The sequence below is a fragment of the Dendrobium catenatum genome, unplaced genomic scaffold, assembly GCF_001605985.2.
Source record: "Dendrobium catenatum unplaced genomic scaffold, ASM160598v2 fragScaff_scaffold_557, whole genome shotgun sequence".
Taxonomy (NCBI): domain Eukaryota; kingdom Viridiplantae; phylum Streptophyta; class Magnoliopsida; order Asparagales; family Orchidaceae; genus Dendrobium; species Dendrobium catenatum.
This window is the reverse complement of record NW_021319019.1, coordinates 140,253-159,808: the sequence shown is the minus strand read 5'-3', so window position 1 is coordinate 159,808 and position 19,556 is coordinate 140,253. Positions and strand designations below refer to the sequence as shown.

Here is a 19,556-nt window from a genome sequence, read left to right as displayed (position 1 = left end):
CAAAACACTTCCCTTAACCAAGAGTTGTCGTCAAAGAGCAGTGGCGAAGCAGCAAAATGGGAAAAATCATGCCGAGAGGAAACCCTAGCAGAGCGCATTCCGTCGAATCATGGAGATTATTTGCCTCTATAGAAAGACGATTACAAATTTTGTTAAGATAAAGGAATATAAGGCTCGAGTCTCAAATATAATTCATACAGGTCAATCTTGAATGATTATAGTATCTATAATGATTAAATAATAAATGACATAAATAGTATTATGAATATATAAATTGCTATATATATATATATATATAGTCATACTTATAATTACTTAGGTAAATCCTTAGCATCCTGTTGTAACAAAGCATACACTCTTGGTTGAGTATTCTATCAACTTTGATTTAAAATTGGAGTTGATGCTACTAACTGTTATTTTTAATTTGTCAAAATTTCATTGAGATTGTCCAACACTAGCTTTTATTTCCCTTGAAGGTATTTATCTAGGATAAGACAATTCTCAACTATATGTTCAGCCTAATGACATCAAAAATAGGTATTCATTTCAGAAAGACATTCATCCTTATGGTGCTTCCCACATTTATTGGAGTTATTTATTTATTGGAGTTATTTATACTTATCTAACTACCATTACTATCAGGCTTTAATTTCTTGCAATTAGACTTTCTTGACTGAGAAAATGATATAGATTGTGAATCTTTTGAAGTTTTGGTGCTTTATAGATTTTCCCCTCTTTTAAAATTCAGGACTTCTTGGAGTATTTAATCAAAAAAGAATAATGATCAATCCCTAAAGGAGCAAGAGGATGTCTGATCGAATTTTTAAGCCCAAATAAAAATATATAACATTTCTCTTTTGTAGTATGAACTAAAGGTGCATATCTTGTTAAAATAGTAAGTTTAACTACATATTTCATCCCTGATTTGTCCCCTTGAATCAGCCTCAAGAACTTATCCTACATTTGCCTCCTTGTAGAAAGAGGCACGAAAGTCTCTAAAAACATGTGTAAATTCTTCCCATTTAATTTGGATATTGAGCAACCCTACAAATTTATCTTGATGTTGCCTCATCTACCATCTTTCAGTCTCTCCATCTAATGCAAATATTGCCGGCGAAACTTTGCACTGATCTATGTAGAATATACCATCTATTCCAATTAAATAGAATAAATTAACTAAAGATTATCCTTATTTATTCTCATTAAACTGTAGCATCCTCCCTCAATCTTCTGAGAGAAGACTCACGTCTTCATCCATGACAAATTATTGCATAGAGTCACTGGACGCGGAGATAGGCCTGGATATTAATAAAATATTATTTTAAATTAAGCGCGTCAAAACGCAGGTAAAGGGCACCTAAAGCGCAGTCAAATGCATAGGTGATGTGACATGTTTTTATTAGATGTCCGAACTTATTCTTCGCGTTCGGAGACCGGATGCAATAATTTGCCCTTCATCCATAGCAACCATACAAAACAAAAACGTCACATCCACCGTTAGGGTCTGGAACAAAAAGAAGCCGTGTTCAGCTAACAAAAATACAAAATTAAAATATTATTTTTTGGTGTTAAAAATGAAGTCCAATGAAAAAATAAGTTTTTCAATTGGAGATGCCCTTAGTGTTGATAACTGTTTATAGCACTCAAATACCATAAAGCAATTTTGAGTATTTTAAAAAGTATTTAAATTGATTTTAAAAACTAATATTATAAAACATAATAAATAAATATATTTAAAAAAATAAAAAGAGAAAACCCAAAAAAATTCTTAGAGATTATTTGGGATCACTGGGTTATGTATGGTGGCCATCAATGAAAATTTTATTTCTGGTCAACATTGACGGATGGTTAACAACAGATATGGCTGTGGCTGTGCCGACACTGCCATTGAAAATTATTTTAAAAAGTAATAAAAAATATTTTAAATATTTTTTAAAAATAATTTAATTGAATTAAGATTGGTAATATTCTAATCAATAAGTATAAACCACTTCATAAAGAAAATGTTTTTCTTTAAGTAATTAAGGAGAAGATACAAATATACATTATATATATAAATTAAGGCTTCGTTTGAGATGACTTTTTAACTTTCAAGTACAAAAATTTCGACTTTTGTACTAAAAAATTATTTTAAGAAGCAGTATAAAAGCCATCCCAAATGAAGCCTAAGGTCATCTCCAACCGAGAACTCTATTTTTCATGCCAAAATACCGAAAAAAGCAAAAATGGCGTGGTGCTGCTCCAATCCAACGCCATTTTTTTGCTTCTGCGCCAAGGTAACGACCCTTCTCCTTTCCAGCATTTTTCCGGTTGACAGAGAAAAATGGCGTGGGTGAATAGTGCAGCGCCAATATTGACGTTGCACTGTTCACCCGCAAGCAAATGGAGGATTTTTTGGCGTTCGGCTGGAGCGAAGGAATGACGCCAAACGCTCGTTTGGCGTTCGGTTGGAGATGCCCTAAGAACATGATAAGGCCTCCCTGAATAAAGCAATTTTTGGGATCATATTGCAGCTTGTTGGTCGTTATATTTTTTTACTATTTTAAAAAAATATTTATACTAAAAAAACTATTTTAAAAATAATAAAAAATTATCTCAAACAAAACCTCATACATATTAAAAAAATATATATATCATCATTCTTTGTTTATTGTTTTTTAAAAGCTTAAAAGAGGAAGCAAGCAAAATCGAAGGAAGAGAGATCTTCCACACATGTTTACTGGCTTGATTAATTCCGGGTCCACCGCAGCCGCCATAGACTCGTGTCGAGCACGATCTGAGAAGCCAGTCAAGAAAGATGGCATTGCCATGCGAAACAAGTTAATGGCAGGAAAGTTCAAACAAACAACGGTAGCTTAAGAATAATTACAAGGCAAACATATTAAGAAACTCGTCAAACTACCCTTTTTTTTTCCTGTTTTCAGTCAAAAAAACACCTACAGTCCATAGCGAAGAGAGAAGGAGAAGAAAAATATATACGTCAACCGTTTTACAGAGAATTAAAAGCTAATTAATCACTTTGTTTGGGACTTTCCTGAGTAAATAATTTAACTTTGCTGAGCTCAGCTGCAGCTCGTGCAGCAGCTAAAGCATGCTCAGCTGTGGCGAGTGCTGCTTTTGCTCTCTCCATAGCATCTGATGGCCGTTGACTATCGCTGGATTTTGGCGCTATGTTCTTCGGGGTAGAAAATGGGGATTCTCTCCTGGAAGCAGGGTTATTATGCTCTTTAGGCTCAAGCTGCCCAATCTTTGGTGATGAAATATTTGTTGGGTTGCTTAATGGAGCGACCTCGGTAAGCATGGGGATTGAGCCATCCTGCATTAGCAAAGGAAGAATCTGTAAGACTTGCAGAGCACCATCATCGGAATGTTCATGGAAGTAATTATTAGAAAGACGGGAAACAATGAATGCTGCCATTATTAGTTAGGAAATTTTTTAACACTATTGTCAAAGTTAATTGCTGCATAGGTGACAAATTCATGAATTTTCTGGCCCAGCACAGGAAGGTTTTGGTAATGATCTTTGGCTTTTCTAAAAGAAAAGAAAGGTGGAGTCGGGGCACATATGCGCAGCATAAATTCAGGAGAAATGAGCACACCCTGAACAGATAAAACATAAATGAACTTGAATGTTGTTGTTCTGAAAAAAATTGTTGATTAATTCTTGTTTTGATAAAAATTCTCAAAGGCAATATGAGCTTCAAAAATTTATGCTTTAGGACTCTTGCCTCTCCGTGTTATATTCGGGTAGAGTTTAATATACTAAGTTCGGGAAAAACTTTTGGAAGGAAATTTAGATAGAAATAATACACTACCAAGATATTTCCCCTTCTTGGTGAGGACTTTAAAATATGAGTTCTGATTTCCTATAAGTGCAAGCCCCTATAGTTAATTTCTCCTCCAATAATGAGAGAAAACTTTCAATTCAGGTTAATTGTTGAACATACACATTGTATCTAGAATATTCGGGGAGAGTTTAACATATTAAGTTCGGGGAAAATTTTCAAAAGACAGATTAGATAGAAATAATACACTTCCCAGATATTTCCCCCTCTTAGTGAGGATTTTAAGATATGAGTTCTGATTTTCTATATGCACAAGCCCCTCTAGTTAACCCCTCCCAATAATGAGAGAACTTTTGATTTAGGTTAACTGTTGAATATATGTGTAGTATCTAGAATATAGTAGCAGTAGATTAAGAATTTAATGTTAGAATGTTATCACCTATCACATAAAGAGGATCGTGGAGGGAATGATGAACCCGATCAATATCTCAAGTTTTATCATCCTGACTCATTATGGTTTTTGGTCTACTTAGTCAGAGGAGATAGTCGACCCAACCTGACTGATGGATCCTTGTCGGCAGCCATAGGTTTCTTCGTACAAGGATAACTTGTAGACATTGGGTGAATGCTTGTCAAAAGGACGAATTCAAGTTAGCATAAGCTAACAAAGGGCTTGGTGTCCTATCAATCATACCCTATGACTCATTACTAAATGATAACTAGTCATTTGTGGAACATACAAGCTTTTAGCCGTGACCGTAATACAATGGAGTCGGTAGGTCAAGGGTCATGGTCATAATCATTTATCATGTGGAGCTATCCTGGCCAAGCCACAGGTTTATTGTGGAGCCGTCAGGCCAAACCACTGATTAGAGAACCAATTATAACAATTTAATGCAGAACCGTCTGACCAAGCTACGGATTTTGTGGAGCAATCTGGCCAAGCTACTAATTAGACCACAACTGTCAATTCCTTACTAACATGAAATTATTTAAGAATGAATCTGAATAATATTCTCAATTGGATATTTGTTCTTTGTGAACTAGAGTTGCTCTTGAGTTTATCACCCTTGGAGGGTGGATGAGTTTTACTTTAAACATACAATAACAAAAACAACAAAAAGTCATTATCTCATTATGTGGGTCAACTACATGAATCCTTTTACTTTAAGTTTAGATGATTAAATTTTAATATTAAAAATTAATATTTTTATAGACGTTAAGTTTTGACGTTTGGTAGATCATTAATAATTTGCCCCTCTGGCTGAAATTTACATTAAACACGGTCATCATCGAAGTTAAATTAAAGTCATTTCAAAATATTTGTATTTTGATAAAATTTGGATGCATTTAAAAGAGTAGTCCCCTCCGGTTGAGATTGACATTCAACATAGCCATAATCGGAATTTAAAGTTTTAGTTATTTGAGAACCTAGCCAACTTTATTTGTCCGCTAATAAAGGATTAGGTTCTATTATTGGCCTCGTGACTTATCATACGAACACCATTAACCGAAACCTTTATAATTTATTATTCATTTCATCTAAAGAGCCTTTGAAGGCTTGATGTGGACTTTAAAACTAAATATTCAGGTAGATTTGTAATTAGATGTTCATTTATTAATCCAAGTCGTATCGACTCAAGTCCTTTAAGGAGGATGATGAAACTTGAATATTTGCATCGCATATCATTCTCAGGCCTTGAATTTTAGAGTATGAAGCAACGGTCGGAACACATTCGAGTTTTAGTTTGAAAATAGAATTTTATATTAGTGAGCATTTAACCCTTGCGCAACATTCTTAGCCATTTATGTTTGCAAATTTAGCACATTTCTTAGAGCACATGCGGGGTATAAAAATCTTCTTTTAAAAATAATGTGCACACTTTTCGATGAGTCGCATTTAAATTTAGGGAATTATATTTTAGTGCATAAGAGGAATTTTAAAATAATTAAATATGATTATTTGCATAAGTGATTGTCACTAAATTTTGTGCAAGATTTCATTTGAAGTTGAAGAAATGTCTTCTGTATGCTTGTACGAGTGTTGTGGATCCGAAGGTATGAAAGCGTAGTATTTGATTTCAGTTATTGTGTATAGGAGAGATATTGTTCAGCTTTTTTTCCCTCATTCAAGTTATCATTTAGCATAATTGATATGTGATGTTTGCTTAATAGGCAGTAAGAGATCGTACTTTGCTTGTAAGTGAACTACATTATTCGCTACGAATCTCCTATAGTCGATTGTAGGAAAACTAATTTATTCAATACGAGCCCCTTATTCTTTTCTTAAAAGCTAGCCGTATGCACTACGAATTTCTTGCTTCTGTTCACAGGTTAATTGTAGTGTTCTTTGCAAGTTCATTGATATTGCTTGTAGGCAGGTAAATATGTTTAATACGAGCCCCTTGTTCTCGCCTATAGACTAGTTTTTTCTGCACTACGAATTCTTTGCTACTACTCACTAGTGAAGTGTAGTATGTATTAAATGTTAGGCAAGCTGTTATAACTTAAAATTTAGAAAAAAATATTTTTACCTATAGCAGTAAAAAAATTATTTCGAGAGTCATTATAAGTCCAAATCACAAATCATCTTTGTTATAAGATATTTATTATTGTGTTTTAGTTTCACCAATTTTTTTTAAAATATTAGGCACTAATTAAATTCTTTAAGAAATTGACACCTAATGGTATAGGTGGGGGTTTTAAAACTATTAGGTGTGTGTTTTGCAAATCGATTTCACCAAAATTCTTTAAATAAAATTATCTATTTTATGGATATTCTTCTATATTTATTGAATTCTGAAATATCTTTTTACAAATTTTATATAAAATTGATTATAATAATATTATTAAATTATTATTTCAACATAACTATCTAAACCCACTTAATATATTATTTAAATCTCTTTTCCTATGCCATTTAATTTAACAGAATAACGTTTGGGGGAATTAGAGAGAAAAAATAAGAGATCAAAGAAGAAAAGCTTGGGTTTAGCCGTCGCAGAGCGATTTTTGTCCGTTGGCCCACTTGGAAATTTTGCCCGTCTCAAGTTAGGTTACGTTTTGCCTATTTCAGTATTCAATAATTTAATATTTTTGATATTTTTCGAATAAAAAAACCCCGTTACTGAAAAACAAGACTAACTTTGTATTGGCAAAATTTTTACTGCGTAACTATTTATATGTATAAAGATTGAAATTATGAATATTTTGAATGTATTCTTAAAATTTTTTGCCAGGTGATTTCGAAAAAATAATATTTTTTGTCAACTTAGAAATTTATTTTGACATCTAAAAATAGTGATTTAGTTCAATTGAAGCTTCAAAATGATATTTTACACAATCTCTGATAATTTGGTTATATTTTGAAATTATGAATTCTTGCTCACTAGTATTTCTATTATCTACCATTATGACATTTTGACAATATTTAAATTTAGTCCAAATGTGCTTTAATTAATGAAATGCATTGAAAAATATAAAAGAAATGTTATGGTGTTAAGTCATGCCTGCGCCAGTGGGCGACCGAGGTGGAATACCGTTACTGAAGTGTTGTGATGCCGACGCCAGTTGGCAATCGAGGTGAGATTCTATTATCAAAGTGTTGTGATGCAAGTACCAATGAGCGAGCGAAGTGGGATTCTATTACCGAAGCATTGTGATGCAAATGCTAGTGGGCGACCAAGGTAGGATTATGTTATTTAGGTGCTAGTAGGTGCCGAGGTGAGGTTTTGGTAACGAAGATATATAGAAAATTGAGCTTAAGAGCTATTTTGATAATCATTATGAAGTGTTTGTTTATAATTCAATTAATTTCAATATTTGTTTAATAGTATGTAATTTCAGTATATGATTTAGGTTAGTTTTCAATTCTTTTGGTTTTATTTATTGATTTCTGTTCTAGACTGTGATAACTTACTAAGCCATGTTAGCTCTTGCTTTTACTTTACTTTCAGGCCCAAGGAAGGGTAAAGAGAAAGAGGAGTAGTTTGAATAACAAGCTCTAATCTATGTTATATGTATGTTTTGGTTAGTTCTAATTTTTGCAAGTTTGACTTTTATTTTGTTATTCTTTATTGCCAAGCGCTATTGTAGATAGCCTTTAGATTTTTTTAATGATATACAAAGAATCATTTTGAGATTCAATAATCTTCTTCTTTATATTGCATTCTATAGTGCCTCTATGTAGTATATAAATTAGAGGCTTTATTTCAGTACTTCTCCAACTAGATCTTGGGGTCAGTCTCGGTACAATCTTGCATAATATGACCTGTGTGATATCAGGTCATATCGGTTGAGTTGTGACAAGCTTTTTGATATCAGAGCAAGGTTGGATAAGTGAATTGTAACATAATTATAGGATTTAACCTGTAAAAGAGTGAAATGCTTATGGAACGCTTGGGTGCTCATTGTGTTTATTTTCATATGCATGTGTTGCATTCAACTGTGTTCAATATTTTGAGATAACTGATCCACCTCAGTCTGATTCATATATAATCAATGGGCAGAGCTCTAGTCAAGCAGCTCAAGTGGATGACTTGATTTTACAATATATTAAGGAGGGTTCAAAAGGTGAAAATAATTCTTCAAGAACTTCTCAGGAAGGTGCATAAAATAAATATAGTGGATGACTTGATTTTACAATATGTATCCGAAAAAGTAAGTAAGAAACTTGCTAAATCAGATTTGGATAATTATCTTGAAGATGGCTTAGAGATTTGTCCACCCGGCAAGACTTTTGATGTTATTGGGTGGTGGAAAAGCAACCAAGTAAAATATCGCATATTATCAAGACTGCCAGTGGAGATATTAGCAATTCCTATTAGCACAGTTGCTTATGAATCCACCTTCTCAGCGGGTGAGCGAGTGGTTGATACATATCGTTTTAAATTGGGCATTGAAATGGTTCAGGCATTGATATGTGGATCGAATTGGGTTCATGCTCACTATAGTTTAAAGGAAAGAATGAAGGTATTCATTTTTTTAATGCTTGTGTAACTCGTTTAATGTTTATATTATAACTGATATACTTTGCAATTATTTATTGGAAGAGGATGATGATGATGAAATCGAGATACCAATATCTTGCACTTGAAGATTATTATCATGGTAAATTTTTAGTCAATGATAAATCTCGTGGCTTATCATCTTTTGTTTCAATTTAATGTTCTTTCATGTTTTTTGGAAAAGTTTTTCTTTAATATAATTTATTGTTCTTGCATGTCAACGATAAAATCAATTTACTGTTCTTGAATGTTAATATAAACTTGCTAAATTAATTTACTATTCTTGCATATCAATGATACAATCATGTTATTTGTGGATGATTGATGCGAGCAAAAATCCCCTGGGGAGAGGAACCCTAAGAGAGATTCTTGATCACCTCAAAAAAGACACAAAATACAACTAAGGAACTAAGTAAAGAGAAGAACAAACTCTTACATTTCATATAAAAGACACTTACAAACTTTTGACTCAATCGACTCAAGCAAGACACCTTATAACTCTTACAAACGATACAAACACAAATTAAAACCTAAACCTGCTTTTCAAGAGATGAAGGATACAATGGAATGGATACTTGCGGAAAGACGAAAGAGATTAGAAGCAAAGAAAAGGGTGAAAAGTACTCGCAAGTCTTTCCTAGAGATAGAAGAAGAAGGTGGACAAAGCTGGCAAGCTCTTCCAAGAAAATCACAAGGATTTTTTTTCAAAAATTCTCACATATCTTTTTTAAAACATTCCAAAATATCTCATATATATAGGCATAAGAAGGGAATACAAACAACCAATTTATTGAATTCCCACAGGAATCCAAGCATCACAAACCACAGAAATCCCCCCAACACTTCACGGGAAACAGCCCAGTCAGGGACCCGAAGAGGCAGCCACGGAACGAAAGAGACCCGCACAGAACTGAGGCGCTAAAAGGCACGGAAAAAACCACCCAGCAGCCAACCGAAGAAGCCAAGGAGCCAAGCACGGAAAACAGCCAACCGTGGATACCATGGAGCCAAGGCACGAAAATCCAAAAGCCATTTTGGAATCCCAAGGGACAAACTCAAAATTTAAGAGATAAAACTATAAATAAAACTACATAAATAAGATAATAAGTAAACTAAAACCTAGCTAATAATGAGCTAACTTTTAGTTCAATAAGTGAACTAAAAACCAGCTCATAATGAGCTAAATTACAGCTCAAAATTTATTGAGCTAGTCAATATTTAAAATTGCGTATTCAGGTATTGAGGCGTTTTTCATTCGTGAGGCGAGGCGTAAGCCTCAAGGAGTTTTAAGGCATAAGCCTCAAAATCAAAAGATTGCGTAGATATAAAATGATAAATTTTTTATATGCTGATAAGTGAATAATATAAAACATAAAAAAAGCATAAGAAATTAAGTGAAATCAAAATATCCTAATAATAAGAAAACATGAAATATAGTTCAACTCAAAATTCTATCTTTCCCAAATCCCAGTATTCTTTTCATTAACATATAATTCAAATTTCCAAAAATAAATAGCAATGACATATCACATAAGAACTCAGAAGTCATCAGCACTATCATCACTAAGGATTCTTCATTTGAATCATCATTATGATAAACTGCTCTCTCCCCTTCCTCCTCTCCTATAGAGTCCAATGTCGGACATTTACTTCAAGATTTATGTAAATTTTAATATATATAGCGTGAGGCGTAAGCCTCATGCCAGTGAGGCGAGGCGGACCTCAACCAAGTTGAGGCACAAGCCTCATTAAAAAAACTTGAGGCATAAGCATCGAGGAGTTTTTTACTGGAATTGCGCAAAGGGGGCCCTCAAGGCGAGCTTTATATTGCGCAATTTTAAACCATGGAGCTAGTAAGCTCAAGGGAAGTCAAAACCAAATTTTTTTTGGGTGACCCCCCTTTGCCTACATCAATGATTCATTAGATTCATATGAAAATGAAGCAACAATTGTGCCGTCTCTGCAATATTCTTAACTGATTAGAAAATTTTATCTCAAACTTTTGAATCTGTACTTCACTATTTGGCAAGTGGTTTATTTTCCCCCAAATATCTGAACTTGAGTAGTTCTTTTTTCAATAGAATTAAAGTATCTTTATGTTAGTTGTGTTTTTCTTGCATGGGATATTTGATAAAATAAACCTGTCTGATGGAGTGGAGAGAGGATCTAATATATTACATAGGCTACATGTGTACAGTAATAGATAGAAAAACATAAGGATACAATAAATAATCATTTCATTTAAGTACTGATTCCTTAGTAAGGTTTTTAATGCTCTTCTTTTTAATTGCATCTTTGCAGGTAGATGAAGATGAAGGAGATATGAGAAACTTGGAATTTGGCCGCACTGTATCTTTTTAAGAGTTGTTTGAGATATATTATATATGATTATGCTTTGGGAAATTTGTAATTTGATTCTACAATATTGACTATTTCATATCTTTCATTTATTATGTTCATCTCAATAGTCATGAATGGTGGCTAGACTCTTAGACCATGCTAATATTTATGGATTCTTGTGGTTTGTTCTTGTCAAGAGAATGTAATTTTTTTATTGCTTTATATATTTTAGATATTATCTAAATAGCATCATGTTTTTTTAAGTAACTTATAATGTTCTTTTTAATGATGATAAATTGAAAATTTTAATAAAATCATAATTTTTTAATGTGAAAAATTCATAAAAAATAATCAAATCGAGCTTGTAATCGAGCCGAGCACGAGCTCACTATTCGAGCTCGAGCTAACGAGCCCAAAACGAGCCTGGGAATAAGACACACGATTCGAGCTCTAGCTCGAGTTCTTGACTCGAGTCGAGCTCGAGTCGCCTGCATAATTAACAAGCTCGGCTCGAACAAACTTTGGCTCAAGCTTGACTCGACTCGTTTGCACCCCTAGAATTACCTACTGATTTTAGTGCTCACCAATTTACATATTGATTTTTAGATAGCATTTTTAGAGTTTCCTCTTTCCAAGCTAAGGAAAACAAATGTGTGTATTGTTAGATTTAAATTATTTTTACAATGATGGATGAATTTTTAAATACTTACTTTGTTTTGTTGGGTTAACTATATGATTGTTTTGAATTTAGTAGTATTAAAATATAGATTGGTGGATATATTATTTATATATACGTGATATATATTGAATCATAATTTTGTAGAAATATATATTTTTAGATGGTTGAATTAGGAGGTAGGGATTGAATTACTCATATATATAAAAGATTTTAAATTGAGGATTTCAAATTTGTAACTATTATTTATTTTTTCAATAAATGGAATACATTACGTCATTGTATACTCTTTGCTGGTTTAAAAATAGATGTCATCAAAAATTATTTTGATTGTTGTAATTATTCTTGTAATAAAAAATTCCTTGAAAAAAAAAAATGAACTGAGGTTATTGGTTTGTGTGTGGTAGCTGTTGAAGAGCTCAACAAATTCATTCACTACCTCTGAACAAATCCAGATACCGCTCGCAATAATTTTCCAGAACCAGATGCTGTAGAAATAAGATCTCCAGTTTTTGAGGAAAAGCATGAAAAATGAAGCATAATGAAAAAAATAGGGGAACTTAGCATATATATATATATATATATATACTCTATACTACATAAAAATAGCTTGAGATTCCACCCTTAGCAAATCCAGATCGTTCATTTATAAATTTTAAAATAATCTGGAACGTTCATCTATGACTCTTCAAATTCTTTATTTATGACACACTCGCATAATTTTTACCTACAAAATATTTATTCACTCATTTAAAAAAAATTTAATTTCACACATCAAAAATAGAGTTTCTATGTCATGGTCATACTGAGCGTTACCCACCTCTCATTCACTGCCGAGCATTTCAGTGCCGAGCAATTAAAGAAATTTTTTGCAAGCGGTTTCAATACCCAAGCTTTTCTGTCTAATAAAATTCTTAATCATTTAATTTTTTAAATTAAAATAAATGTTCACCGTACTTTATTTCGCAGCCCTTCATATCTCGATCCAACTTAGCTTTAAGGCTTCGCACGAAGAAGATTTTTGAAATATTCTGTGCTTCTTCGTCTTCGTTGTTCTTGTCAGAGTCGCCGCTCCTTCGCCTTCATTGTTCTAGTTGGTTCGGAAGTCGCGTCGGGAGTTCCCTGCGAAGGTAACATTTTTTTTCAAGCTTTCGTTATTCTTGTTGGCTCGAAAGTCACGATCGTAGATCGCAGTAAAGGTAACAATATTTTTCTCCATTTTCTCCTTGCGTGCTTCTTCTACTATTCTCTCCTTGTGCGCTTATCCAGACAACACTTTCCGAAACATCCCAAATGAACCTAAGCCTTGTCAGATCGCCTATTTTTTTTCCTGTAGTTCGCAACAATACCGCTATTTATTCACCTACTTTCCGATCCCAAACTGTTGTTTCGTCTTTGGCATGCTTCCTTTAAAGAAGAGATTTGAATCTTTGTTCTCTTGCTCGCTGTCACAACCTTCATTCAAATCTAAAGTTTGTCGGTCTCATACAGAAGGTGTGGTCCGTGCGGCCTCTTCTCTCTCTTATTTCTTAGAACTTCATTAAGCATATTGATTCGGTTCCTTAGCTTTCTTCCACTTTGGGTTTAGCCCTCTAATATGAGGTGCCCCTTCACGCAAACCCAGAAGCTAAGCCCCTTCATGCAAACAGTCAGACAAACTGTCCTCCCTATCGCTTGAGCTCGCTAACGGTCTCAATCTCCACATTCTACTGGCAGGAAAGGTCTATAGTTGTACCTCTCTCTCTCTCTCTCTTACTATATTCATTATTATCATTCCTAATACGACTGTGATTTAAGAGTTGTTGGTATGGCTTAAATTTGAACACTTTGCAAACATTTCTACTTCCTGTCTTCAGCGGTGGACTCACTTTTGGGCATAATAGAAGACTTCGATCTCGTCGCGTTCAATCCGAACTTCTTCTAATTTTGTAGATCCAGGTGAGTTTTTCAACTCAATGTTTTGCTCTCTAAAGTTTGATAAATTTTGGGATTTGATTGTTGTGGGCTCTGAAAATTCGGCCTTGGCCTCTGCCCGCTGACTTTTCTACGGGGTAGTTTTAACGGATTTAAGTTCCGAGGTAAATTTTGAGAAGAAAGATGAGTTTGTAGATAAGACACAACCCAGAGATTTCGTCCTCATTTTGCGAGGACTTTATGATATGAGTTATGGTTTCCTATAAGCCCCTAAGTTAATTACCCCTCCCGATTAAAAGAGAGAACTTTCGATTAAGGCTACTCGTTGATCAGATATGTAGAGATACGTGTTATCTAGCATATAGTAGCAGCATGGTACTTAGATATTTTCTTCTCAGTTGTCAATTGTCTTCTTTCCATCCCATTCTATATCAGATTCATCACTATTCTCTTCTGACTATGTCTTATTCTTTCTTGCTTTTTTTTTTCTCCTGAGTGAGATGATTAATTGGAATGTTGGTTTTGGGGGTTTTTTGTAGAGCGGGCATAGCAAATTGGGGAGCCAAGTGACTTTTGTTATGGATTTCTGTAATTATATTGGGAATGCTATTAAGGTAATATTATGAGATAATCCTCTTCTTGATTTTTTTGATTAATCTATTATGAATTTATGATAGTGATATATACTCTTATGATAATAATATTTGGGCATTACATTTACCAAAGAAAATGAGGAAAATTTATTGAGTGAGAGAGTGTATCTAGATATTTGTTCATTTTCATAAATTTTTTGTATAAAAATTGCTTACCCGTTACTTTTGGTCTTAGCTTTCTTGCTTTGCAATCTTCCTTTCTTTAATGATTGTGATGCTATTTATTTCTTATATTAAAGGCATGCCATACAATTTGTTCCAAAAGGGTTGCTAATTTATTAGGCCTAGCAAGTACTTCTTGTTTTTAAACAAGATTTTTATTTGAGATAATTTAATACTTGTGTTGATTTTATGTAGAATCAATTTTTCTGCAAGATTTTTTAATTTATTTTAATTTTTTTGATTCACTTGCTTTTTGTTGTTGTTCGGTACAATCAGTTTTTTAATCAGTTGAACTTGATATTTTTAAATTTGATATTATTTTCTTAGACATTGTATGATCTTTTTTGTAAGATAGAAATATAAACTTTCCAACAGAATTTTTTTTTATCTTAATCGGTGTGTAGTGTTCATTTTGAATACTTGAAGTTTTAAGGAGTTGTCATAAAATTATTTTTATCAGTTAACAAGCCAAATGTTGATTGGTCTTTTTAATCAGTATTAATATGAAAAGTCTTATATAAATGTTGCATAATAGAAAGTTTGATATGATAGAATTTGACTATGGAATGCAATAATTTGGATTGTTTACAGGTAATGAATTTTATGTTTGGATATTTAAGCATTTGAATTATAGAAGTGGTAAGTATGGTCAATATGAATATATGATGTTATCTATGTTGCACCGATACGGATAAGGCGACACTGATACGACACGATACGGATGTGGGACACGACAATTCTTAAAAATACAAGATATGGATACGGTGCGGATACATCATTATAATATATAAATCATACATAAAAATAACAAATTAATCAAAGCATAATATTTGAAATGACAAAAAAAATGAAAGCAACATCATTTGTAGCATTGTATCTTATAATATTAAAATAGAAGTAAGCATTAAATATTTAAATGTATAGTACAACAACCAAAACATAAATTGTCCAGCATATAAAGTTTTTAATTAAAAGTACGAATGATTGACACAATTAATCTACATGAATTTGAAACATGAAATTTTTTAATAAAAAGTATAGATATGTTGCGCCTATGCCGGGGGTCCAAGGGGGCGCTGCCCCCTGGCGGGGTTCGACCTTCCTGGTCAGGTCGTGGGGTCAAGGGGCAGCGCCCCTGGGGGGTTTCCGGGCTGCCCCCAGAATAAATTTTTATTGTAAGAGTTGCTTTAAAGTTTTCTCTACCTTCTCGGCATTGCTTGGTACCATTCGGTACCCCTTTGTACCGAGCAGTACCGACCGGTACCGAGTGGTACCGAGCGGTACCAAGCAGTACCCATAAATTGTCCAGCATATGAAGTTTTTAATTAAAAGTACGAATGATCGACACAATTAATCTACATGAATTTGAAACATGAAATTTTTTAATAAAAAGTATAGATATGTTGCGCCTATGCCGGGGGCCAAGGGGGCACTGCCCCCTGGCAGGGTTCGACCTGCCTGGTCAGGTCACGGGGTCAAGGGGAAACGCCCCTGCGGAGGTTTCCGGGTTGCCCCCGGAATAAATTTTTATTGTAATTGTTGCTTTAAAGTTTTCTCTACCTTCTCAGCATTGCTTGGTACCATTCGGTACCCCTCTGTACCGAGCGATACCGAGCAGTACTGAGCGGCACCGAGCGGTACTAAGTACTGAGCGGTACCGAGTAGTACCGAGCGGTACTAAGTACTGAGCGGTATTGAGTACTGAGTAGTACCGAGTACTAGTATCGCTCGGTACCGAGCAGTACCGAGCGGTATTGAGTACCAAGCAGTACTGAGTTCTAGTATCGTTCGGTATCGAGCGGTACCGAGCAGTACTGAGCAGTACCGAGCAGTACTGAGCAGTACCGAGTACTGAGCAGTACTGAGTACCAAGCGATACGCATGTACAATACGCGTGTCCGATCAAATTTAAATAATATTTTAATTGGACACGGCAAAGCCGTATCCGACACGTATCCGTGCCATATCAGAGGCGTATCCGTATCCGACATGTGTCCGATACAACATGCCTCATAAATAGGCGTATCCGTGCAACATAGGATGTTATTGACTTTTTCAGAGGTTTAATTATTTTTATTATTTTTCCAAAATTAAATCCTAAGCATATATTTGCTTCTCAACTCTTTGTATTCCCATATCTTATTTTAATTCACAAACCTTCCAATATTAAACATATACATTATTATTTTCGAAGTTCCTTTATCTTCAACATTACAAACTCTCTGTGTCTCCCTTGAAGATCTCTTTCACCATCATCTGTCTCCCATGTGAAAGTATCCTCTTCTCATATTAGCTTAGTTGATTACGATAATTTTGGTGAATTCCTTCTATATTTAGTTCTGATTGCAAACAAGATAGCTTTTAGAAATTGGTATATTCATCTCATTTGATTGACTTTTTTTTATGAACTTAATTTTTAAAATTATAGCTCTTCTTTTTCATTTTAAATTCATTTTATCAATTATTTGTATGTGGGTACCTATATGAAAATTTTTCATTTTCGATTCATTGCTTTGTCTTGAAGTTCATCATCTTCATCATTGCTAAACTATCTTCGTCTCCCTTAAAGATCTCCTTTGCCGTCGCTATATTTCTTTGTCTCCCTTGAAAGCTTAAAACATCTTCATGTGAACGTATCATTTTCTCATGTTAGCTTAGTTGATTACGATAATTTTGGTTAATTCCTTCTATATTCAGTTTTGACTGCAAGTCTGCAAGCAAGATAACTTTTTGAATTTGATATATTCATCTCATTTGATTGATTTTTATTTTATTAAGTTCATTATTGCAATTATAGCTCTTATTTTGCGTTTTAAAATCAGCTTATCAATTATTCATAGGTGTGCTCCCGTGTGAAAAATTTTCCTTTTTGATTCTTTTCTTTGTTGATGTTCTTTGTCTTCACCATTGCTAATTCTGTCTCCCATGAAGATCTCTTGCATCGTTACTATCTCTTTGTCTCCCTTGAAGACTTTGAACGTCTTCATGTGAAGGTATCCTCTTCTCATATTAGCTTTGTTGTTTAAGGTAATTTTGATTAATTCCTTCTATATTCAATTTTGACTACAAGCAAGATGGCTTTTAAAAACTTAATATATTCATCTCATTTGATTGGCTTCTTTTTGGTGAACTTCATTGCAAAAATTATAGCTCTTCTAATGCATGTTAAGATCAATTTGATGATTATTTCGTGTGTGTGTGCTTGTATGAAAATTTTCCCTTTTCGATTCATTGCTTTGTTTTGTTATTTTCCAAGGTTGATTGTAGTTTATACTGCTTTTTTTAGCTTTTTATTTAATACCTCTTGATTAATACTATTTGTTGATTTTGATATGAAATTTATACTTTTTTTTTTATTTGACTTTCAACTTACATTAATATGGTTAACCTTTTTTTCATTTTATTTGAACTTTGAGTTAGGTTTTAATTAATTAATGGGATAGAACTTAATATATTTTACATGTTGTTGTTTAGTTGTAACTTAATTTTTAAAAACTTTTCAATGTTTGTAGAATTGTGCTATTTATATAACTAATTTTTTATTTAAGAATTTTATAGCTATAATATTTCAGTTGTAAAAAATTATTATTTAAAAAAAAAAGCTCATCATTTTAAAAGGGATTCATGTCAATAATTTATTTGAATATAACATACGAAATTAAAATTATTTTTCTTGTTATGATAAAATATAAAATGATTTAGGCTTTTAGTAAATTTATTTTGTTGGTTCTATGGACTATTTAAAGTGTAAAATTTAATTTAATACAGTTATATAATAAAAAAACAGCCTATCTACGGGAATGAAACATATAGTGTATGACAAGTATTTTAATTTGTAGTAAAAAAATATTAATTGTCGGTGACATTATAATAATTTTGTGATATGATTTTTTTTCAAAGAAAAATTTCTTAATTATCCTTATTAGAATTGTCATCACAAATTGTATGTTCTAATTCTGATTTAATTCTGTTTGTTTTTATCAACTTTCAACTCGATTGTAAGTAATTCATACCTTTAATTAATTAATTTTATGAAAAATAAAGTTTTAAGTTTTAATTAATTAATCTTATGAAAAACAAAGTTTTAAGTTCATACTTTTCATATTTTCTATTATTATTTTATCATCTTAAAACTTTTTTAAAAAAAATCTTAATATCTCCTGACAGTTTCTGGAAGGCCTCTTTTTATTTAATAATGAAGGACATCAAAATCTAAAATGACCCCTACTCCTTATCACGATATAAACTTTAAATTTAAAGAAAAAATAAGTTATCAAACATGGAGAAATGCTTCATTCCAAGCTAAATGTTTTTTTCCATTTTCCTTGGCGTTATTTGGTTAGCTAAAACAAGAATACAATATAAAAGGAATACTTTGGAGTTGTTTGCATAAGTATAAAATGAATGCATAATATTATTATTTTTTTATTTAGTATGAAGTAAAATGAATGCAAAGTAAAGTGTAAAATAGGTGGTGGTAGGTGGCAAACATTGGTGGTGGTGGTGGCCAGCGCGATCGCGGTGGTGGAAGGTGGCGGCACGTGGTGGTTGGAAATGACGGTAGCGATGGTGGTGACCGGTGATGGTGATGACCGACGATGATGGTGGTGGTTGACAGTGGGTGTTGGTGCTCCTAGGCGGCGGGCACCAATGGTGGCCGACAGTGCGAGCGAAGGTAGTGAAGGGTTATGGTGGTGGTTGGCAGTTGTGGTGGTCGGTGCAGTAGCCAATGACTGGAGGGTTGTGGCGAGCGAGCAACTATGGGCTATGGCGGTGGTCAGCAATGGCTGCCAACGATGATGGTGGCAGGTGATGGTCGGTGGTGGTGCTCAGCAGCAGCAGTGGTGGTGGTTGCCAACGGGTGTGGCAGCGGCCAACAATGACAATTGCAATGAATTTCTGGTGTATTTGGAATTCGCCCAAATCTAAGAAATTTAAAATACAAAAAATGAACTAGATGATGAAATCCAAATGCATCAAAATTTCATTGCATTTATTTTGCTTCAAACCAAATACCAAT

At 33.4% G+C, this 19,556-nt stretch overlaps 1 protein-coding gene across 1 annotated transcript in view; it reads right to left on the bottom strand.

Annotated features, from left to right (window-relative positions):
* Nucleotides 1-2,865: 2,865 nt before the first annotated feature.
* Nucleotides 2,866-19,556, bottom strand: part of LOC110102212 (IST1 homolog) — a 38,967-nt gene continuing 22,276 nt past the window's right edge. Inside the window, exon 6 of the mRNA XM_020830436.2 lies at nt 2,866-3,316. Within this exon, the coding sequence (XP_020686095.1) occupies nt 3,011-3,316 (306 nt within the window). The 3' untranslated portion in view covers nt 2,866-3,010. The remainder of the gene's footprint in view (nt 3,317-19,556) is intronic.